The sequence below is a fragment of the Mirounga angustirostris genome, unplaced genomic scaffold (genome assembly GCF_029215605.1).
Source record: "Mirounga angustirostris isolate CCGP_5_RB_7025 unplaced genomic scaffold, mMirAng1.0.hap1 SCAF_1, whole genome shotgun sequence".
NCBI classification, from domain to species: Eukaryota; Metazoa; Chordata; class Mammalia; order Carnivora; family Phocidae; genus Mirounga; species Mirounga angustirostris.
This window is the reverse complement of record NW_026991709.1, coordinates 157,136,714-157,160,011: the sequence shown is the minus strand read 5'-3', so window position 1 is coordinate 157,160,011 and position 23,298 is coordinate 157,136,714. Positions and strand designations below refer to the sequence as shown.

Below are 23,298 nucleotides of genomic sequence, written 5' to 3'. Positions count from 1 at the left end.
TATTACCTTGTTCTCTTCTGGGTTGGAAGCCGGGCACCACCCCCTGCTGGCTGTGCGATCTCTAGTGAGGGACCTCTCCATGCCTCTGTCTCCCCATCTGTAAAATGGACCTGGAAGGAGGGGAGTGATGGGGATTAAACAAAGTCATCTGTTTAAAGAGATTAGCACAGTGCCGGGCACACTTCCCTGCCCTCCCCTTGCCCACTTGACTTTTGCCCAGGGGGCTCCTGCTCTTTCCAACCAAAGGGCCCATTAAGTTGTACCCTGTGCAGAGTTGCAGGGTGTCCCCAAGAGGAAGTCTTCCTTTTCTCCTGACTTGCTGGGCCAGCAGCCAGCTTGGACAATGATACTTCCCCATTCTGGTGTACAGGCAGCACCAAGAGGTTTGGTGGTCTGGTTAGTACTGCTGATCGCAGGGGCCTGCAGGATGGTGTGCGGTCTGAGATGGGGCCCCATCTCTGTGGCATCCAGCTGTTCTGGCTCCATCCTGTTTCCTTACGGAGAGATCATCTCTGAGTGGTGGGGCTGGCTGAGAGGAGTGGCAGGATGAAGCAGAAATGCATACGGTATCCTGGAGCCAGGCTTAGCAGTCTGGGAGAGAGAAAAAGGGTGAGGTAGGTCTCAATTCTGTTTTGTCTTTGCCACTGCATTTGCTGTGGACCTTGGGTGAATTGCTCCACCTCTCTGGCCTCAACTTTCTTTTCTGTAAAATGGGAAAAGTCAAGATGTGCAGGCTGTCGTCTGTGTCACAGCACTGTGCAGGGCACGCAGCAGACCCTCCCGTCTTCCATCTGTCTCAGAGCATGTAGCTGTGAAGTATCCAGCAAGGGCCTGGCACATGGTCACTCCAAGCTCTGTCTCTGCTCGCCTCATTAGCAGCCCGAGACTGGTCAGGCTGCTTGCGATCTCTTGCTATGAGGCAGATACGGTCTTCATCCCCTCATCTGTAGTGGTGGGCGTCAGCAGGAATTGGATGATGGGGGAGGGCTGGCCACTGTGATCGGCCCTGCTTCCACCGTGACATGACTCCTCAATGTGACCCTCACTGAGGGGGCCAAGAGCAGGGGTTCGAAGGCCTCCTCCACCTGCTGGCCTGGCTCGTGTGTCAGGGCTGCGACAAATGTCTACCTGATTTCAGCAGACTGCCAGCCAGTCCATGGCGGGGGGTTGGGGGGGTGGGGTGGGAGGCATTGCACTACATCCTCTCTACACTCCCTTACAGCTCTGGTGTGCACTGCCCAGGGTGGTGGCCACCAGCCACATGTCCTTATTGGACAACAGGGATACATGGAGCATTTCCTCCATCACAGAAAGTTCTAGTGGATAGTGCTGCTCTAGATTTCTATCCAACTTCACTCCACAAGGTGGGTGCTGCAGAGGGTCACTGAGGAGTCTAAGAAAAGGTCCAGCCCCCAACTCAATCACTTGCTCATCATACATTAATCAAGGACCTTCTAGGTGCCAGGAGGATGTTGTTGTTCCCTGCCTTCACAGAGCTTCCTGTTCCGCAGGTAGAGAAATGTCTGCCTAACAGAGACCCAAAGTAGTATTAGCTTAAACAAGCTGGACTAACTTTGGTTTTCTGTCCTTGAGAGCCCACGCTGGTGAGGCCATTTGGGCCTGTATTCCTTCACCTTGTCCTTGTCCATTGCCTTTGTCTGCCTACCAGCATTCCAGCCAACAGGGAGAAGGGAAGGGAACATGGAAGGAGGCACGCCCCTTCCCTTCACAGGGGAGCTCAGAATGGACAGTCATCACTTCTGCACACATCCCATTGGCCAGCTGCAAGGGAGGCTGCAGAATGCAAGCTTTCTTTGGGGCAATTCTGTGCTCTGCTGAAAACTGGGAGTTCTGGGAAGGGATGGATGAATATCTGAGGACTGGCTATCTTTGCTCCAGAGAGACAAGCATGAAATAAACGAACACATACATAAGTGGATAAACCTTGAAAAATGCTTTGAAGGAGAGGTACACGGTGTAGGGAAAACATATAAAGGAGGTCAAGAAGGTTTCTCTGGGGAAGTAACATCTGAGCAAACAGGAAAGAGGGGTAAGAGTGTTCACAACAAAGGCAGCAGTGGGTGCAAAGGCCCTGTGGTCAGAGGAAGTAGAAAACACTCAAGAAACTTAAGAAGGCTTGGTCTACAAAAGAACACACAGGAATCTTCTATGGTTAAGGTGGATGAAGTCCCTGAGAATGGCCCTCATAAGGGAACTACATGGAGGCTGGGAGTTAGAGATATTTACTCTGTTCCAGGCACTTTTCTAAGGTCTTTGTGTGTATTAATCCATTTAACCCTTGAAGAACCTATGAGATAGCTACCTGTACCAGTTCTCCACTTCTGAGAGCAGATGCCAAGAAGGGGTTAGACGTGTAAGAGGCTTGTGGGGAAGTGCCTGTGGAGGATGAGGGGAAGGAGGGAGGAGCAGGATCCAGTGAGGAGAGCCTTAGATCTAGGTCTGGGGCTGGCACCCGGGAAAGGAGAGGGGGAAGGAGAGGGAGAGCCTCAGACTGCAGGGCAGCTTGGAGACAACTTGGCCACCTCAGTAGAGAGCCCCAGAGCTCAGACTGCCTGTGGGGAGGCTGGGGGTCATGTAGGAGTGACTGGTTCCAGCACTAACATCCTTGCTTCTGCGTGAAGCTGCGCCAGATCCAGAGGTGGGGTTGCTGGAGGCTGTCAGTCAGCAAGGCTCCCCATGGCAGCCCTTTAAGAGGGATGGAGTAGGACACCTTCATGGCTGAGGCACTCCTGCGGTTGTCCCCATATTATAGGTATGGTGGCAAAGGAGAAACAACTCTCATAAAGTTACACAGCTCAGGGGTGGCAGAAGCAAGATTTGATCCCAGACGGGTCAGTCCAGAGTCCTTGCTCTGACCGAGGTGGAGCTGTCCAAGAGAAAGTGTTGCCTTCAGGTGGGACAAGTGGGAGCAAGTAGACACTTGGCAAGAGTTGTGTCACTCAGAGTCTTGAATGCCAGGGTAAGTGAGGGCATGGGTCTTTTACTGCAGTCATGGGGAGCTCTGGCTGGCCATCTGTATCCCGCCACGGGAGAGTGAAGTGGGTGGAGTGGGGACAGTGGCAGCAGGTGACTAGGTGGGAGGTGCTGGACATTGCCCTGGGTGAGGCAAGTTTGGGGATGGGGGGCACGCCGGGGGGTTAGGATGTTATTATACCCCCCCAGTTCATATGTTGAAATCCTAACCCCCCAGTACCTCAGAATATGTACTGTATTTGGAGATAGGGTCTTTAAGAGATAATTAGGGTAAAATGAGGTCATTGGGGTGCATGCTAATTCAATCTGACAGGTGTTCTTATTAAGAAGAGGAGACTAGGCCCCAGACATGCACAGAGGGACGACCATGTGAGGACTCATGGAGAAGACCACCATCCTTAGAAGGAACCAATCCTGCCGACACCTTGATCTCCGATTTTTGGCCTCCAGAACTGTGAGGAAATCACGTCTGTTGTTTAAGCCTGGTCTGTGTTGTTACAGCAGCCTGGGCTTACTAGTACACTGGGGCAGAGGGGCAGGCTTGATGGGTTTTCCTTGGGATGCTTTTGCTTTGTGATACCTGTGAGGTGCTCAATGGGAGATGTCTGGGGAAGATTTGGAGCTGAGGGGAGGTGGGGGAGGCCAGGGCTGCAGATGCTGTGGTTCAGGGATGTGACTTCTGTGACAACACATAGGGTCCGTGGGGCAGAATGGCAGAATTGGTGAGGCCCACAAGCATGCTCAGGACAGGCCCTGCCATCCGGCTGTGGGTGTCCTGGGCCCTGGCATGGGTTCAGCCATGTGCCCAAGGTCCCTCAGCCAGACCTCAGGAGCCCACCAGGGGCCGGACAGACCGAGGGGGCGGAGTGTGTGTGGGTCCCACTGTAATCGTGTCATTGGACACTGCATATGGTTCCCTGGGTGACACGCTCCCCCTCTGAGCAGCATTTCCTCATCTGTAGTGCTGACCTCTGGGATGTTGTGAAGACAAAATAAAGTGAGCATCTGTGAGGTGCTACGCAGGTGCTGCCATATTATTAACCTAAAACCTGGAGATATCCTGCAAGGAGGGTTGCCCCCAAACAGGCCTGAGGAGGAGTGATTTTGGGCGAGGATGGGGGCAGTAGGGGGCAGAGGTGTCCTGGGCAAAGGTTAGGAGAGGAGGGGCTTCGGAGCTCTGCCGGGCTCCTGAGAGGAGCTGCGCCCATTGGAAGGACACAGCCACCTGCCAGTGACCCGCAGGGGACAAATCCAACTGCATGTCCCCATATCCTCATCTGTTACCAGTGCCTTCCACCTGCCAAACCCTCTTGGAAACCAAAGGGCCCCTGTTGGTGGCCTGTGCAGATGAGCCTCTGGGGGCCCAGAGCAGGGGCAGAAGGGCAGAGAGGGATCTGGAGGGGCAAACACAGAATGTCTAGCACACAGGCATCATTTGCTTCCATTATAAACACAAAAGAGACAAGCATATTATTTACAATTAGGTCATATGAAAACCAAAACAGAAATGATGAGTGAGACTGAGGCCAAGTGGAATTTTCCTTTTTATTTCATGCCTTTCTGTGGTGCTTGAACACTGTAACAATGCACAGGTGTTATTTTTTAAAAGAATTATTCAAATGAATGGCCTGGATGTCAGTCCAAGAGGCTTGGGCTTGAATCTGTAAGGGGACAGAGAATCCACATCCTTGGTTCCATCGACAACGTGGCCACTGTTTCATAGGCTTTCTTGCATCTTCTGGCTGAGCACGCCCTGGAATGCCTCCTCTCCAAGGGGGCCTGGACACATGCTTCTCAGCAACGCTGCTCCCTCCTCCCCAGGTGGAGCTCCTTGCTGCCCTGGTAGAGCTTATTGATCTTCAGCACTGCCATCATCCTGCTGCCCTGGGGGCTGTGTGCCAGGGTTCCCATTTTGCAGCATTGCCCAGGGCTGATAACTGCCTCTTCCCAGTCTCTCTACTTCTCCAACGCCTCTTCCCATCTAGTACTGTATTTGCTCCTCCAACAAACCTGTGAGGCAATTAGGGTGGCACCCATTTTGTAGATGAGCAAACTGAGGTTCTGACAGGCAAACTAACTTGCCCAAAGCTTGCCCTAGAGGTAAGCCCCTCTTCTGTTGCTGGGGCCTTTGCAACAAGTCAGAGCTGGACAGGCGCCAGGGACTCAGGCCCTTTTCTATGCAAGATGATGTAGAAATAAGGAAGGAATTAATTTAGAGGGAAAGTATGTTAGAGGTTTTCATTGGTGTGAAGAGAAACGTCTCTTTTTCTTTATCATCTCTGTTTGGAAGAGCACTACCTGGCTTCCTTTTCTTCTTGGCAGGGAATTCCAGTAACAGATTCTCCCCACTACACTGGGAGAGGTACGGGCTGGGGTGAATTCAGTTACTTAGGCAGCCAGTGTCCCCATTCACTCATTCATTTGTTTATTTACTCAACACAAATTTACTGAGCCTCTACTACATTCTGAACACCATGCCAAGAAGGACAGACATGTGAGACCTGGTCTAGCCTGGAGGTGGGAAATAAGGTTTTTATGGGACTATGTCCTCTACAAAGTTAAATCTGAGCTGATATTAAAGGATGAAAGGAGTTAACCAGGTGCTGGAGGGAGGAGGAGAATGAACCAGAGAGGCACTCTGTACAAAGGCAGTCCTTGGAAACTAGCTTGGGGATGTTCTGGGTCTCTTTGAGGGGAAAACTGGTTTAATTTCTCTAATGACCAACTTCTTAACTCATTTGGGGTAGGTTCCTCAGTCCTGTTTAATTCTTCTCAGGCTGACCCTGTTTGCTTTAAGTCTTTCAGAAATTCATTAATTCAACAACTGAACACTTACTGTGTGCTTGGTGCTAGAGATATGAAGGGAACAAATGGACAGAAATCACTGCTTTGGTAGAGCTTGCATTCTACTGGAGGAGACCAAAAACAAACAAAATAAAATGTAAAATGTATAATACATTAGCAGGGAATAAATGCCAATAAAAAAGTTAAACAAGATAGGGAAATAGGAAAGAGTAGGGAGCGTGTTATATTGGGTGGTTAAGGCAGGGCTCCGTGAGAAGATAACATTTGAATAAAACCCTGAAGGAGGGGACAGAACCATGTAATTGGTGGGGAAACAGTCTGTATAGGCAGTGGGAACAGCACATTCAAGGGCCCTGGGGTAGGACTGTGCCTGGTATGTTTGAGGGACTGCAAGGAGGCCAGTGTGGCTGGAGTGATGTAAGCAAGGGGAAGGGAGTAGAGAGTATGGTCAGGGATGTAGGGCATTGCAGGCTGTGATAGCTGGGCGCCACTGGAATGTTCTGAGTCAAGGAGAGACATGATCTGACTCAGGTTGTAACAGGAGCATCTTGGCTGTCCTTCAGTTTTTTTTCCCCCCCACAGTTTTATTGAGACACAATTGACATGCAGCACTGTATGAGTTTAGTGTGTACAACATAATGGTTTGACTCACATATATTGTGAAATAATTACCACAGTAAGTTTAGTTAGTAGTCATCACCTCATATAGATATAAGGAAAAGTAAAAAAAGAAAAAAAAATTCCTTCTGGTGAGAACTCTTGGGATCCACTCTCTTAATAACTTTCCTGTATATCACACAGCAGTGCTGAATGTCCTATTGTACCTGACGACCCCACGGCTTATTTATCTTACACTTGGAAGTTTGTCCCTTTCTACCACTTTTCCAATTTCCTCTCCCCCGACCCTCTGTCTCTGGTGACCTGATCTCTTTTTCTGATCTCTTTTTCTATGAACGTTTTGATTTAGTTTTTAAGATTCCACACGGAAAAGTCACACAGTATTTATCACTCTCTGCTCTTCAATTTCTGACCACCTATGTGCCCAAGCTGCTAGGACGCATTTCATCTTCAACACCAGTGTCCTCCAAACCTGCCCGCCAAGCTGCGGTTTGGCTCCCGGTGGCAGCAGGCGCTGCATCCCTAGCCCTGACTGGGTGCACAGGGAGGACCACATGATCAGGGGCGAGCCCTGGCATGGACAAAGGAGCCCAGACCCACAGCATTCCAGAGAGCCCAGACAGCTCCTGGCCAGGCGTTCCTGCTCTGGCAGTGTACTGGGAGGGGAGCAGAGAAAATGCTCTCCACCTCCCAGGCCAGGAAGGGAAAGGATGTTAACTCCTTAGAAGGACCTCTGCCCACGTGTCCCTGGGTTGCCTAGAAGATGCCGGCCCTGGAGCAGACAGACAGGCTCTGCCTCACCTCCCCCCGTCCTTACCCGCTGAGTGACCAGGGGAGGACCGCGGCCCCCCAGAGTCCGTTTCTTCATCTGTAAATGCTTGGCTGAGAATCCCACAGGAGTGTGGGGGAAAGGGCCTCGTAGCAGGGTGCCTGGCACCCTCGGCTCACTAGTACTTCTTGGGCAAGTCACTCTGAGCCTCCCTCTTCCCACCTCTGAGTGGAATGCCAACGCGTCCCGGGACTGCTGCGGACTACAACAGCCTGGGCACGGCCTTTGTAGCCTGTGGAGCACTGCTCTGTCTTCAGGAGGGTGGCCCAAACACGTGGTGTCAGTGATCTGAAGCAGGGGTCAAACGCCCTCAGCCCTTCTGGGAGGCCGGGGAGGCAGCGCCGAGAGCGCGCACTTTCCGCAGGGGGTCACCGTGATTGCTCAGCAGAAAGACCATACCGTATTTCTCCAACAATACGTTCCCTAAGGCAAGTCCCCGACTTTCTCCGGCTCTCAGTGGGATACACAGCGGCCGGTACCGGGCTCGAGGTGGGAGTGGGGGTGGAGGGCAGACCTGGCCCGGGCGGCCCCAGGGCCCCCGCCTGGGCCCCGACTTCGGGACAATCTCAGGCCTTGGGGCAGGGCCCGAGGCCCGTCTCACGTTCTCACCTGGGGACCGCGCTTCAGAAGCGTCTCCCGCGGACTCCGCAAACCCACGGCCGTGCTGGGGGGAGGGGAAGTGGCTGGGGACCGCGGGCCGCGCGGGGCTGGTGGCTCCCGGACCGGGAGCGCGCGGGCGGCAGCAGTGCGCCGCGCGGCCGGGGCGGGGCTGGGGGCGGGGCGGGGCGCGTGACGCGCGACGCGGGCCAATGGGGCGCGCGCCCGGGGCCGAGCCTCCTGCGAGCCTTCGCGGCGCCCGCGGCGTCACGTGAGCCGCGGGGAGTGAGCGCAGAGCTAGCGGCGGCGGGCGACTGCTCCGCCGCAGCGACCCGCGGGCCAGCGGGTAAGCGAACCAAAGCAGGACCCGCGGCTGGGCCCGCGGCCGCCGCCGGACCGGGAGCCAGGCCGTCGCCCCCAGCCCAGCCCCCGGGGCCTCAAGACCGCCGGGGCCTGGCCGCTAGCCGGGCGTGCGCCAAGTTCAGGTGGGAGAGGCTTGGGGAGGCCGGACGGCCGCGTGGACGCGGCTCCGGGCGCCCAGGGGGCTGGTTGGGACACGAGTGGGGCAGCGGGGCGCTGACTGGTTGGTCGTGTGGCTGGGTGCCCTCGCCGCTGTCCCAAGCTCTGCGCGAGTGTCCGAGGAAATGTCGGAGGAGCGAGGTGAGCCCCCGAGCGGGGCCAGGGATCAGACAACCCCGTGGGAGAGTGACCCCCAGTTGCTCACAGGCACTTTCCCCGGGCAGGTCCGGGCCGCCGCCTCGGCGCCTGGCCCCGCGAGTCCTGCGCGCCTTGCGGGCTGGCCCTCCCATATGGCGGGCACACGGCCGGGCCTGGCGAGAGGAGCGGACAGGCGGACACTCCGGCCGGTCGGGGGCTGGGGGTGGGGGGACGGAGTGGCCTGTGGCGGTGGGGTTACTGTCGGTCACCGCAGCCTTGGCCCCTGGGGGAGGGGGGCGCAGGCCGAGGGCATGGTGCCCAGCGGGCAGCGCTCCAGGGCTCTACCGAGGGGTCTGAGCGGGTCCCCCATGTCTTCCTTTCCCACGCACCTTCCCACACCCGCGCAGGCACCCACACCAGCTCCACGCGCCAGTATGTCGGGGACACCCTCCGGCACAGCCACACTGCTGCCGCGCACCACGCCCCGCAAACGCACAATCACACGACATGAACTCACACCCCTTCGCGCACACCCGCACTGTTCACATGTCTAGTACTCTCTACTACCCACGCAGAGTCCCCTGGTTCTTTCCACTGAACAGGAGCAGAACGGTGGCTAGGGGGTGGCGGGGAATAGAGAGGCCACTCCCACCCACCATGGCCGTCTGTCGGGTTCCCTCTTTTCTCCCCACTGTGCTATTTCCAAAAGACCCCCCCCCCCCCCAGGACACAGAGAGGATGTTTTCTCGCCCAGTCCCTGGGGAGCTGACAAAAATCCCCAAATGCTTTAGTCCCTCAAATCACCTTTCCCCCAAAGACTAGGTGGCTCCTGGGAGCCCCCGCCGTCCTACAGGTGGGAGGACGCCTGGCCTCTGCGACTTTGGGGCCTGCGGATGGCGCAGGGAGCGGAGACTTTTATTTTGAAGGGCGGCCCCCACCCGCCACCCCCGTGATTTGCACGCTGACCCAATGGCAAGCCCTTGGCCGGCGCTGGGCTTGTTATCAATTACATGTTGTTCCTGCAGCCGCTGTGTCCCCGGGAGGATAAACAGCAGGCCTGGCCCGGCCGGGGGGGGGGGGGGGGGGGGGGCGGGGGGGGGGCGGAGTCCGGCTGTAGGCCGGGGACGTTGCCCGGAACAGTGTGTCCCCTCCCCCTGCACGCAGGCTGTGCTTCTGGCTATGCCATGTACTGCTGTGTTTTAGGGCCCCAGCCGGCTCCCTCCAGCCCTGGCGGGGCCCTTTTTCTATCGCCAGCGCCTGGGGTAGCCCCAGAGGCCCTCCTCTGCTCTCAGTGCCTGAGTGTCCAGCCCAGGCTGCTCAGCCCTGCATTAAAACTCTTCTGACTGACCCTGGCCATTCTATTCCTGGTGGAATCCCCACACCCCTACTGCCTGCCTGACTTCCCCAAGAACCTCTCGCTCACTCAACCAGCAAATTCTGCCAGCTCCTATTTTAGACTCTGGGATAGTAGTGGACTGGATAGTCAGAACAGCTTGTATTTTGGTAGGGAGGTAGACAGAAAATAAAGTACACAAACACTTAACCAAGATAGTTTTCCCCTGGTAGCAACTGCTGGAAGAATACAATGTGGGATGATTTGACAGAGGGTGGCCCAGAGAGCCCCCCCCCCCCCCCCGCAGTGACCTCAGAGCTGAGATCTAAATAAGGCACTCCCACTGGGAGCACTGGGGGAAGTGGGACCCACAGAGAGGGCACAGCCAGTGTGGAGTGGAGCAGGTGGAGGTGAGGTCTGGGAGAGGTGGGCAAGGCCCAGACGCATGGCTTCTGGGAGAAGAGGGGGTCACATTTCTCCTACCCTACCCTACTATACTTTCTTATTTCCCCTGCTCTTTCTTTTTATACCATTTCATCTGTGAATATCTCCGTTATCAACTATAATACCATCATCACACTTAAAAATATTAACTAATTCTTTATTATCATGTAATATTTAGTTGGTGATCACATTTCAGGGGAGAGTTTTAAGTGGGCAAGAACATGGCCTGATCTGCCTCTTACCACCAGTGAAGGCCTGTTCCTAGGTTCCAGGAAGGTTGGAGCCCCCTGATTCCTTAGGATCACAGTGGAGGGACAGAAAGACCATGTGTTCACCTATTTGGAGGTTAATCCTAATAGTTGGTACTGACCAACGTCTGCGTGTGCCAGCCCCTGTAGTAAGTGTTCAACTTGTGTTAGCTCACTGAACTCTTTCAGCAACCTGGGAACTAGGTACCACTGGCAGCAACCCCACCCAACAGATCAAGACACAGACACAAAGAGGTTGCCACCTGCCTGAGGCTGCCCATCTAAGTTGCAGAGCTTCCTGCTCAGAGGGTGGGTGAAAGGAGTGGTGGTGGGGCGTAGGGCAGTGTGGGCTCGTTGCCCTTCCTATTATCTGGCACTTTCATTCCTTCTCAGCACCTGATTTGGTGACTAGTGTATATTTTGAAACTCCCAGTTTTAAATCCTCAGATGAGTATTTATAATCAAAGAGCCAAATGTCCTCCTGGTAAAACTGCCCTGGGGCGCAGACTTGCCAAGGGCATCTACCTTGCCTTACTTTCCTGGAGCTCCATGAAGCTTCCTGGATTAGGGGGAAACTGAGGTCATTGGGGCCTGGAACAGGTGGGGAAACTGAGATTTGGGGAGTGCACAGCTGATGATGATCCTAGCTGGCCCTGAGAGGTCTCTGTCCCTGGCCAGGCTTGTTGGCTCGTTGACTATTGGATAGTGCTGTGTGCCAGTTCCAGGAGTAGTCCTCGAGACAGAGCATAGGGGTGGGTGCAGAGTGGTGACAGGAAGCAGAGAATCTCTGGTTTCAGATATAGAATGTTCCCTTTTCCCGAACCTCACTGGTCACTGGGTGGGGACAAAGGTCCACAGAGGTGGCCCCATTACAGCCGTACACTGTTGACTTTCCTTGAACACCAGACCTCGCATGGCCTTCAGAGGACACAGATGTCCCCTCTCTTCTCTGTTGATATTCTCTGAGCCCCTCCTGGGCACCAGCTGCCACGCCAGAAGCTGGGAACACAGTGGAGACCCAGCAGCCTAGCCTGCCCTCATGGAATTCATGGTCTAGTGGGGAGACGGGAGTTAGCTGGGCCTTCCTGAGGTGGTGAGTGCTCCATGGGGTACAGGCCAAAGGCATCTTATCTCCCATCCCACTAGATGGCTATGAAGTCAGAATGGGGTAGTGGCCGTGCAGGTGCTCTGGGACCTGGGTCCACTTTTGCACTTGTGAGTTATCACCATGCAGCAGGGTCCTGTCCACCCAGTGGTAAAGCCTCAGTAAAGTGTCTGGGTACAGTTGAGAGCATTTTGTTCTGTCTCTGCCTTTCCCATTTCACAGAGGAGGCAGGTGAGGCTGGAGGGGTCTGAGAATGGGAGGGTGGATGAGCTGCCCCGCTTCAGATGGGGAAACAGCCTGTGAGGACAGGCGCATATGCGGTCTCTAACCTATTTTTTTCTTTTTTTTTTTTGCCACAAATTAGACTTGCCTGATTAAACTATTGACTGCCAAGTTAAGGTTCAATATCCGATAAAATAATTTTTTAATATGAGCATGGCACATTTAATATTTGGGATGTACTTATGTTACAAGTTGCTTGTTTTTTAAACCTGAAAATCAAATTTAATTGGGTGGCCTATAGTTTTATTTGCTCAGTCTGGCAACCCTACCCAGGCTCCAACAACCACAGGGGTCAGAGGGCAAATGGCCATTCTCCTACCCCCTTCCAGTGACTCAACAAGAATGAAGCTGAGGTCAGGTGTCCTCAGCAATGCAGCCACTCCAGTTAGCTGGACGGGGTTCCCCAACCTTGGCCGTTTCAGGGTACAGAGAGCCTCCTTGCGTCCTTTCTTGCTCACATGCACCCACGCTCAATCATTCACAGGTACATGGGTGTTCTTTCCCGAATTGTTCTGGAAAACCTGTTTGAAACCAAAAGTACCCTGGATTGTGCAATGGACTTGGAGAGCGCTCTTTTGCAAATAGGTGGTGCAATTTTGGAAAACACTCTTGCAGAGTTCTCCCACGGGATGGGATGGAGACAGGATCCAGGCATTTGGCAGTGGGAGACTGTGGGTGGGCAGCGGGGTGGAGGCACAGGCCTACGAGGTGGCAGGTGAGCATGCCATCCTCCTGATCAGGCCTCCTTTGTTCCTCTCTGCAGCCGCCGACGGCACGGCCAGGCCAGCATGGTGGACCACTTGATGCCAGTGGACGAGACCTTCTCGTCGCTGAAATGCCCGATTGGCTATCTGGGTGGCAGGCTGGCCAGTGGGCGGGCATACCACAGGCTGCCCTCGCCCCTCTCAGAGGATGACAGCGACGCCTCCAGTCTCTGCTCCTGTGCCAGCCCAGACTCACAGGCTGTCTGCTCCTGCTACGGTGGTGGCCCGGGTGCTGAAGGCCAGGACAGCATCTTGGACTTCCTGCTGTCCCAGGCCACACTGGGCAGTGGTGGTGGCGGTGGCATCGGGGCCAGCAGTGGTCCCATGGCCTGGGGGGCCTGGCGGAGGGCACCGGCACCTGGGAAGGGAGAGCATTTCTGCTTCCCTGAATTTCCTGTGGGCGACCCCGATGATGTCCCAAGGCCCTTCCAGCCCACCCTGGAGGAGATTGAAGAGTTTCTAGAGGAGAACATGGAGCTGGGGGTCAAGGAAGCCCCAGAGAGCAACAGCAAGGACTCGGAGGCCTGCGGCCAGTTCTCAGCAGGGCCCCATAGGAGCCACCTCCATCCTGGGTCCGGTGGGAGAGAGCGCTGCACCCCCCCTCTGGGCAGTGCCAGTGTGGGTGGCAGCCAGAGCCCAGGTGGGGGGCCTGCATCTGATGGCCCCATCCCCGTGCTGCTGCAGATCCAGCCTGTGCAGGTGAAGCAGGAATCAGGCACGGAGCCTGCCTCCCCTGGGCAGGCCCCAGAAAGTGTCAAGGTGGCCCAGCTTCTGGTCAATATCCAGGGTCAGACCTTTGCACTTGTGCCCCAGGTGGTGCCCTCTTCCAATGTGAACCTGTCCTCCAAGTTCGTGCGTATTGCCCCTGTGCCCATCGCTGCCAAGCCCGTTGGGTCGGGACCCCTGGGGCCTGGCCCCACCGGCCTACTCATGGGCCAGAAGTTCCCCAAGAATCCTGCAGCAGAACTCATCAAAATGCACAAATGTACTTTCCCCGGCTGCAGCAAGATGTACACCAAAAGCAGCCACCTCAAGGCCCACTTGCGCCGGCACACAGGCGAGAAGCCCTTTGCCTGCACCTGGCCGGGCTGCGGCTGGAGGTCAGTATGACAGGTGACGGGCCGGGTGCTGAGCATGACCAGCTCGTCTCTGTTCCCCTGGGTGTCAAGGCCTGGCTCACCATGAGATAAGGCTGATTAGGAAGGGGGGAGTGGGGTCTGAGCTGGCATGGCTGCCCAGAGCTTTCCTTGTCCCTAGTGATCACTAAAGCCTGAAACCAACTGGTCTCCGGTTTCACAATGACCAGGTAAGGCTTGCTGCGGCTCATGCTGACGGTGAGGAGCTGGGCCATGGCAGAAGGGCTCTCTTCTTAGTAACAAGGGCGGCTATTTTAGAAAGGTGGAGTGAGGGCTGTGTATCAGAGGGGCTGTGGCCATGTGCACACGGCTCCCTCTGTGCCTCACAGCACCCCTAAGGGTGAGTACTACCCTGACTACCACCTTTCAGCTGCGGGAACAGGCTCAGACCGGCTAGGTAACTTGCCCAAGGCCATACCACGTTGTAAATGGGATTCGAGCCTAGAGGGTCCTGTGTCAGAGAAGTCACATTCTGGAAACGCCGCTGTTCCCGCCAGAGGGACCAGCTTCGCTTGTAGATGTTCACGGACTTGTGGACTGGGCCTGGTCCTTGCGCCCCTGGGGGTACTTGAAGGTGTATCTGGGGAACTTCAAAGGACAACCAAGAGGGGAGGACCAGGCGGGGCATGCTGAAGTAAAGGTGGAGGAGTCCTTCCAGACTCCACTCCGTGGGGTTCAGCAGGGGAAACCAGCTCTCAAAGGACAGGGGTCTTGCTCAGGGCTATGCAGCCAGCGGGTGGCAGAGCTGGATGGGCCCTCAGGTGGGCTTGTGCACCTTTTCCTGAAATGCAGGCAGCCAGGAGTTCCCGTGCTCGGGGGTACCACGGCTGGGCTTTCCCCAGTCTTTAGGATGCCGACCCTGGAGGAACGTGGCCCCCCTGGGAGGGTGGCCTGTGCTCCCCACGTTCCCAGGCTGTGCTGTGCGGCCGCTGCTTTGTGAGTGTGAGAGCCACGTGGCACGCTCATTTGTGTGCGGACCTCACAGTGGGCGTGCAGCTGTGCGTGTGCACGTGGGTACATGTTTTGCTTTCTTAGTGTGCGTCTTGGCGGTTGGCATAACCCCACGTGTTTGGGTACCTCGTCCGCGTGTGTGCATCTGTGTGGGCGTGACTGATGGGGAGCAGTCGGCAGCTTCTGTTTTCTGGAGCAGACTCCTCTGAGAGCGCGCCGATATCCAGTGCGATGCTGCAGCCTCTTTCCATGGAGGGCTGGGCTGGCCAAGGAAGGCACTTTTCCCAAACAGCTCTGGGGTTATGGAGGCCCTTCCCGAGGAAGGGTCTCACCCAGCCGCTGCCCCCCAAAGGCACCTGTCAGACAGGCTTACGTGGCTTCTGCAAGAGTGGGCACAGTGTTAACGTCACATCTCTCTCTGGGCCTCCCGCCACAGTCTGCTGAGTGGGCCTTGGGGTGACAGGTGCACCTGTGGGACCACTTGTGAGGCCCAGCGCGGTGGTCGGTATGCAGTGTGGGTGGTCAGAGCTTGGGTGTGGGAAGAGAAGCCAAGATCCTGGGGCCATAGAGACAGGTGCTCAACTGTAGAACGGAGGGGCATTGTGACACCCTGGGTGGGTGATAGCTGGCAACAATGGCGGGGAGCCTCAGCCTAGGTCAGCCTCCAACTTGCTGTGTGCCCTCAGGGAGGTCCCCCCTGGCCAAGCCTCAGTTTCCTCATCTGTGAAGTGGAGGGCCTGCTCCGTACCAGGGTCAGGAGCGGAGCAGCACTCAGCACCACCCCTTCTCATTGGTGGTACTGTTACTCATACAAGGGCAGAGTCTGAGAAGGGTGCCATTTTGGAGGTACCCCAGACTCACAGGGACTCTTCTTGGATGCATTTTCCTTTTGGTGGGGGACAGGGCTGTGGAGGGGTTGAGCATCTGGCTGGACAGGGCACTGGCTCAACTCATGATGGGCTCACCTTCCTGGGCACTGTCCCCTGGTCACTGCTGACTCTTGGCGAGTGGCCCCTCCAGTCAGGATGAGTCTGGGTAGGGCCACGGGGTAGAAGGGTGTGGTCCTTGGTAAGGCTGCCCACTTGTCCCATTCCCCCCAGGAGGAGGGGACCTGCCTTCTGGGCTGTCCCAGAGAGCATATGGAACGCTCAGCCCAGAATGCATCTTAGGGAGGCAGATCTCAGCCCCAACACAGTAGCCTCTGGAGGTGGTGAGTTCCCCATGGTAGGAGGCATGCAAGCAAGTGGGGGTGGGATTTGTGGAGGGGATTCAGCTTTGCCACTGTGTGGGCCTTGGAACTGGTCTTCTTGCCCAGGACCCTCTTGCAGGGGAAGGCTGGTGTGTGCCTGGCATGGCGAGGTCCCTGTGGAGCTGACCATGGAGCCATCCCTGCCTCCAGCCACTCCTAGGCCTTCAGAGGGCCTCCCCAGCTTCTCCCAGTGTTCCCCTGGAATAGGGTCTGGCCTCTGGGGGGTTACAGGTGATGGAGGCACAGGGAGCTGAAGGTGCCTGCCTTTTGGGAGAGCTATTTCTCTGAGAATGCAAGAGTCCCTGGTTGGCCTTCAGAAATCCTGAGCCCCTGGAATTGTGCACAGATGTGCATGTCCCTTGTATGTGGAGGGAGCCCTTGCAGTAGTTGGGCGGGAAGACAGACCAGCTTTGGGGCAGCTTGGTCTGGACAGGACAGCAGTAGTAGTGATGATGACAGGCGCCATATTTTCCAACCACTTACTCTGTGCTGGGCACTGCTCTAACCTTCCACCAATCCCTACCCTTGCTTGTGTACTTCCTGCCATGAGGAACTCATTACCTTATGAGGCTATTCTGGCCTTTTCATGTGCTTTGGCACACTTAGATTCCTATCCAAACTTCTCATTCTGGTACGATCTGCTTGCCAACCTCCCTTCCACAATGTAGGCTCCCACTCAGGCCCCCACCCTCTCTGTGCCCTCTCTGCACCCTCTGTCTCCACCACTTTCCTCCTGATGGCAATGGTAGTTGGTCTTGCGATGGCCCCTGCTTTGTTCTACACGTGTCACATAGATAAGCTCGTTGAGTCCTTACAACAACTCCGTGACACGGAGGCACCAGTGTGCATTTCCCAGAGAGCCCACAGGGATGGAGCTAGTGGGCATGGCTCTGGGTGTGCCCTCGGGCAGGTGCTTCAGCGCCACACTGACCCACCAGCAGTCTGGTGGACATACCTTTCCCACCTAGAAACTTGACCCCTGTAGCTACTCGGCTGGCCTTTCCCTCATCCTCTCTCCCTGTGTGCCTGGTACTATAATGGCTGGGTGTCCTCTCTCCCCCATGAGGCCAGAAGCTCTTTCAGGTGTCATGCTTCTGGGCTAGGGGAAAAGAGCCAACCACAACAACGGCAATAACAGTAGGTCCTGATGCATGCTCCGAATGTTCCAAAGCAGCTCATTTAATGCCCCAAACAAGTCTACAAGGTAGGCATCAGTATGCTGTCCCCATTTACAGAGGAGGAATTTGAGGCACAGAACAGTTAAGTAAGTTCTCCTTGGTCACACAGCTAGTGAGTAGCAGGTCAGGAGTTCAGCCCAGGCTGTTTGCCCCCGCCCTGACCTCCTCCACCCAGACTCAGGACCTCTCTCTAGCCCCCAGGGCAAACCTCCCATGGGAGGTGGCCTATGCAAGTGGTGGGAAATAGGATCTCCACCTGCAGCTGCTCTTCAGGCAGCACCCCTGCATACTTGCCTGCCTTTTCATATGGGGAGCTTCCCATGCCCAAGGCTGCCTCTCTTCCTGGTGGCCCCAGTGAACAGTTTGCTCTTTATCCTGCTGGGCTGGTTCCGGCCCTGGCACTGTGTCCTGTGCCCCTCTGTGAAATGAATGGTGTCCTCCCCTCCCCCCCCACCCAGGGCATCCTTTGCCAGGTAACCAGCCCCCACTTCCTTCTGCTTTTGGTCCTGAACCCAATATTCCTTGTCCCTTCCTCTCTTGGGATGTGGTTCTGGCATCCTTGATGGGGCTCAAACCAGACTTCTCCTATCCTGATCTGTCTGGGAAGTGGCTGTTTGCCTGCCTTCCTAGAAGTTTCCTTGCTACACTCTTGGACACAGGCCCCCTTTGTTCACGGCAGCAGAACGTCCTGTTCCGGAATGGCCAAGCTGTTCCATCCAGAAAGAATACTCTCCTTCCACAGCTAATAGGAATACTAGTAACTTTTAGCAGCCCTGTGTGGCAGGTACTGTGGTCATTCCCAGTGGACCTGGAGGCCCAGAGAAGGGTGGTTGCAGGCCTGAGGCCCCAGGGCCAGGATGGGGCAGGGACAGGATTCAGACCCAGTGGTCCGCTCCTGGCCTGCTCTCTTGGCCCCTGTGTCACTGCTGGTCCTGTTCAAGGAGGCATTCTCTTACTTCTTCCCTGCACTTGGCAGAGCCCCCAAGTGGTGTTGGGAGGGTTATGCACTGTACCACTATTCCAGGGAGCACCATTCCCATTGCGGTCCTTGAGACCTGACTATTTACAGTAATGGCTTTCTGGCTGATGGAAGGGACGCTTTGCACAAAGGTGCGGTGTGTGCCAGTTGTGGGGCTGTCGTGTTGGCTGCCTCCCTCTCCTGCACCTCAGCAGCAGGAGTCATGGTGCTGTCCCATGTGCCCCTGGACATTGCTGCACTGAGCTCCTTGCAGGTAATCAGAGCTCACAGTCATTGAATGACTGCCATGTGCTGAGCACTGTTATAAACACTCAGTGCCTTTTACAATCCTCACAGTCCTGTGAGGCAGAGCTGTCAGTTCCCTGTCTCCAGGTGGGGAAACTGAGCCTCAGAGAGCTTGGTGACTTGCCCAGGTCACCAAGTAGCAGAGCTCACTGCCTGCAAGGCCTGAATCTTAGCCACGTGGCCTCACTCCCACTGTGTGGCCTTCAGGCTCCTCCAGTGGCTGCTGTCTGGGAGAATGTGTGTGAGGGTGTGAGGTAGGGATCTTCTGAGGGCTCAATTCCCAGGGATGGACCTCTCAGGTCACAGGATCCTGAGGCAGCAGGGAAGAGGCTTGCAGGTTGGGACAACTTGTTCTCAGGCCTGGCTCTCCCTCAGTGTCCCCATGCTGAGAGGGCCACTGTGGTCTTTGTGTCAACTCCTTTGGCCTCTGAGACAAGTCCCAGAAGGTGGGCAAAATCCCAAGGTCTTCACTGCATGAGTGAGGATACAGGCCCGAGAGGGTTCCCAAGCTTGCTCAGGATCACGCAGGGCTCCTGGTGGGGTGGGGACCTGAAAGGATCCAACCATTCTGCTGGTTGTGTGACCCGGCAAGCCCCTTGTCCTTGTTGAGCCCTTGCTGTGGTATTGTCAGTTCTCTGGGACTGATCCTGGTGCCCAGAAAGGGTTCAGCAAAGGCTATTGCTGGTGGCGTTGTTTCTGTGGCTTCCTGCTTGCCCCTGCCCTGGGCAGGCCCACCTGTTCAGAAGCTGTATGTTCAACTCCTGCTGGGGGCAGGTGGCCCTGGCCTGGGAGCAGGGTTGGGGCTCTGACCTCCAGGGTGCATTGATGCCACTTCCTCACTGGCTTAGGGCTCCAGTGACACACACCACCTAACCCGGCAATGTGGAGGAGACCAGGCGCTCTGCAGTCACGGTGGGGGGGGGGGGGGGGCAGGGACGCAGGGCATGGTAGGACGCTGCGCCAGGACCTTTGCTCTGCCATGCTGGGGATGCTGGATCAGTCCCTCATCACTTGGAGCCTCAATTTCCTCATCTGGAAAGTGGGCCAGTCCGGCTTCCATTATTTCAGACATATGCTGAGAGCGTTGCTCTGTGCCAGCCTCGATTGGAGCTCTGGGGGATGATGTGGGGTGCCAGCCTCCGAGCGCAGAAACCCCGCTGTGCTGTCAGGACAAGGCCCTGGGCCCCGGAGTAGCTGAGCCAGGCTGAGCTGCCTGTCCTCTGTGCTTCTGGGCAGGCTCCCTATCTGGTGCTCAGGCCTTCCTACTCCCCAGCTGCACCTTCCCCAGGGCATGTTCCTTCTAGTCCTTGGCAGGCTGTGGGATTAAGGAAGGCCTCCACCCACAGGGTCAGGTGAGAGGTAGGCTACCCATTGGCTGGTTTGGGGACAGCTGTACCAGCTAACCTACCTCTTGCTGTGTGGCCACAGGTTCAGGGAGGGGCTGCTGGACCTGTGTGTGTGTGTGCATGCATGTGTTCATGTATGTGCATGTGCACCCTCATGTGATGTGACTGTGTACATGCGTGTGTGTGCACACATGTTTGTGATGTGCACATGTGTGGCATTTATATAGGGGTGTGTACGTGTGCATTGTGTGGTGTGCACACGTGTTTGTGTGTGCAGGTGATGAGACTTGAGAAGAATTCCCTGTGACAGCCCTACATCCTCCCGTGGGTGCTTGCTGTATCCATGCTTTCATGTAAATGCACTTATTGGGCACCTGCCATATGCCAGGCCCTGGGCTGCTTGTGGGATGGATCACAGGGAATGAGACACATGTCTTTCCTCATGGTGCTGATGGTCTAATGGCACAGAACTTCATCAGAAGTTGAAAACGAATTTAAAATTACAGCAGTGGTGGGGCCAAGAAAGTGAGATGCATTTTGTGTCGCAGGAGCCTAGAATGGGATGCAGTCCTGGAAGGCTTTCTTGAGGAAGTGACATTTGAGCTGAGCTCTAAGGGATGGGGGGAGGGAGCAAGAAGAGGGGAGGGAAGAGCATTTCAGATGGAGGGAACGGTATGTGCAAATGTCCTGTGGCAAGACGGACCAAGGATGGGTCAATGGACCAAGGTAGAGCACGGTGGAGAACAGTATGTATGTGTGGGGAGTGGGATCTCATTGTCAGGATGAGGGTCATGGGGTAGGGGGAGCTTCAAATCCCTGAAATCAGTGGCAGCGGTCTGAGCCCTGTGGCCCAGCTGGGACCCTTACCTCTCCCGTTAGCAGCTGCTCACTCTCATTGGCCTCTGGGCTGTGGGAGCGCTTGCTTTCAGGCAGGCTGAGGCCAAAGGAGGGAGGTGGCAGGTGAACCATTTAAAGTTTCAGAAGTATCTTGCAGTGGTGTGGTTTTGTCTGGTGACAGCGTAGGGGACCCAGCCTTCAGGAAAGCAGTGACCAGGAGTGGGGGGGGGGGGAGCTCAATTCTGAAGACCCTGCCTCAGCTGAAATGAAGACAAGGGAGAGGAGCCAGGGGCTCCCTGCAGTACTGGGGAAGAGATAGCTCTCTCAGGCTTCGCTTTCCCCTCAGGAGGGGCTTCCGCCTTCACACCTTCCTAGAACCCCAAGTTCTGCCTAGGGGGCAGCATGGGGTGCAGCTAGCGGCAGTCGGGGCCAGGGTGATCCTGCAGCTCACCACTGGAAGGGGAGAGGGAGGATGCTGTGGAGAGTAAATCCTGGGCTCTGGTGGGCTTGACAGCCTATCAGAATATTTACCACTGCTCACAGGCCCAGATGCCCAAGAACGGACCGCTGTGCCACCACTGAGGCTTTTACTGACAGTTCTTGCCACCCTGGGGGGCGGGGGGCGGGGGAAAGTGACTTTTCACCAGTGGATTCAGAAGTAACTCGGGACCCGGAGAAGTGTTGGGGCCGCGCCTGCCGCGCCTGCCCGGCTGGGTAGAGCCCTGCACCTGCCGGCTGCCTTCTGGGTGGGCGCCTGGCGGGGCGGGCCTCGCTGACCGCGGCCCGTGCGTGTCCCGCAGGTTCTCCCGCTCGGACGAGCTGTCGCGGCACCGGCGCTCGCACTCGGGCGTGAAGCCCTACCAGTGTCCTGTGTGCGAGAAGAAGTTCGCGCGGAGCGACCACCTCTCCAAGCACATCAAGGTGCACCGCTTTCCCCGGAGCAGCCGCTCGGTGCGCGCAGTGAACTGAGCGCCCGCCAGCCCCCGCCCCCTCCTCCGCCCCCTCTCCCGCCCCGTTATTTTGTAGCAATAATTTATTTGCCTCTTCAGAGGGACGTGACAATGTTGCCAACCCACTTTCTGAAGCCCGGGAGGTGCAGGAAGACGGGGGCTTGCCTGGGAGGCGGGAACCCAGAGCCCCCAGCCCACTGCCTTTCCTAGGAAGACCTAGAGCCACACCCGCGCCCCTGGGGGCTGGGCCCCTAGCACCCGGGCTGCAGGCTGCAGGCCGGCCTTCCCGCCTTCGTGCCATCGTGCCTTCCCGTGGGCCGGCCTGTGCTGCAGCGGCCTGGGAGCCTGGACCTTCTCCCACTGGGCTCCCTGCCTGGGCCAAGGCCGGCACTTTTTTGCTCAGAAGAAGTAATGTGCAGTTTTGAAATGTCAGTTCCCAGAGGGAGCCATGCTGGGAAGAAGGAAGTAGGCCAGAAGTCCAAGGCTGCACTGTGGTGTGAGGGTGGCTTTGTCCAAGATCTCCCGCTCAGCTTGACTACCAGAGGGTATGAGCAGGGCAGTCAGGGGGGCAGAACCTGGCCCCTGGGCAGATGTGGAATTAGGCTGAGAAGCCCCCTCTTTGGGGGCCTGGCAATGCATGTGCTTGAGTTAAAGTGCAGGGCAGACAGACAGATGCAGGCTAGCCCCAGAGCATTTGTACCCAACATGGCTCATCCCCTCATCCCGTTTCCAGACAAATCCAGACACCAGCCTCCAGGGTCACCTTGGGGAAGAGAGGGGAGTAGGCTGCATTGCGTGTAGGAGAACTAGATATAGCCTCCGAATCCTGATTTAGAAATGCATTCCTTATTTTGTCTAGAAATTAATATCAAATGAACTAGCTTGTTTTGACAGGTTTATTTCACATCCTATGAATGTATGTAAATAAGCTGTACATAGGTACATCTACATAAAATATCTTTTAATAACATATCAACATTTGTGTAAATTTGAAATTAAAAAATCTATAAAGCTGGTGTACATATGTTACAATTATGTATATTTTCTTTGGTCCTTCATAAAAATATATTTACTTTGCCAATAAAAAGAAAAAAGAACTCAATAACCTTATGGCATTCATGTTTTCCTCTGCTTTGCCAGGAAAGGGGGGTGATTCTGAGGTCTGAGGGCTGAGTCTCTGTGTCTGTGTTTGCAGCATTTGGGGGACCTTGATTTGTACCCAGAGGGACATGAAGACCCCTTTGGGATTCAGCCCCAGGCGCAGCAGTGCAGGCTTCTCAAAGCAATCCCACCTCTGTGCCGGCTGCTGGGTTTTTGCTCACAGCAGTTTCCTGGAGGGCTCCCTCCCCTCTCTCCACAAACCCAAATTCAGCCCCCATCCTGGCGTCACCTGTGGGAGGCTAGCACAGGCTAGGCCAGGCCCACAGTGATCAGTGCTACTCTGATGTATTGTTGGAGACCCTCACTCAGTGCTCCCTGTGCAGGCCTTCAAGCATCTACTGTGCACCTGCTGTATGCATGGTGTGCCGAGGAGACTCCCTTTAGGAAATGGCATGTTATTCCCACCTACCCAGGACATTGTAAGTGGACTGAGTTCTGACTGGTAGAGAGGAGCCTTGGAGAGGCCAGTACGTGCAATGAGGCTGCCTCCTCCACCCATCCGAGCTACTCTGAGTTCTGGGGAGACAAGTACTCCTGAACTCCCCCAGAT

General features: G+C 55.9%; 1 protein-coding gene and 1 long non-coding RNA gene across 4 annotated transcripts; one reads left to right on the top strand and one right to left on the bottom strand.

Annotated features, from left to right (window-relative positions):
* Positions 1-4,520: 4,520 nt before the first annotated feature.
* On the bottom strand, positions 4,521-8,125 carry LOC123863996 (uncharacterized). Its single transcript, XR_006795692.3, has 2 exons — positions 7,856-8,125; positions 4,521-5,004 (listed from the first exon to the last, which is right to left on the bottom strand). It is a non-coding gene; the product is annotated as an uncharacterized LOC123863996 (long non-coding RNA).
* KLF15 (KLF transcription factor 15) lies at positions 8,125-22,317 on the top strand. Of its 3 annotated transcripts, none has more exons than XM_045904182.3 (3): positions 8,125-8,189; positions 12,676-13,776; positions 21,438-22,317. In XM_045904182.3, the coding sequence occupies exons 2-3, from the start codon at positions 12,701-12,703 to the stop codon at positions 21,604-21,606; spliced, it is 1,245 nt and encodes a 414-aa protein (XP_045760138.1). In that variant the 5' UTR covers positions 8,125-8,189; positions 12,676-12,700; the 3' UTR covers positions 21,607-22,317. The 3 variants fall into 3 exon arrangements, with proteins under 3 accessions (XP_045760138.1, XP_045760137.1, XP_064447008.1); XM_045904181.3 differs by having other exon boundaries at positions 8,147-8,328; XM_064590938.1 differs by lacking the exon at positions 8,125-8,189 and adding an exon at positions 8,335-8,503.
* The last annotated feature ends 981 nt before the right edge of the window (positions 22,318-23,298 follow it).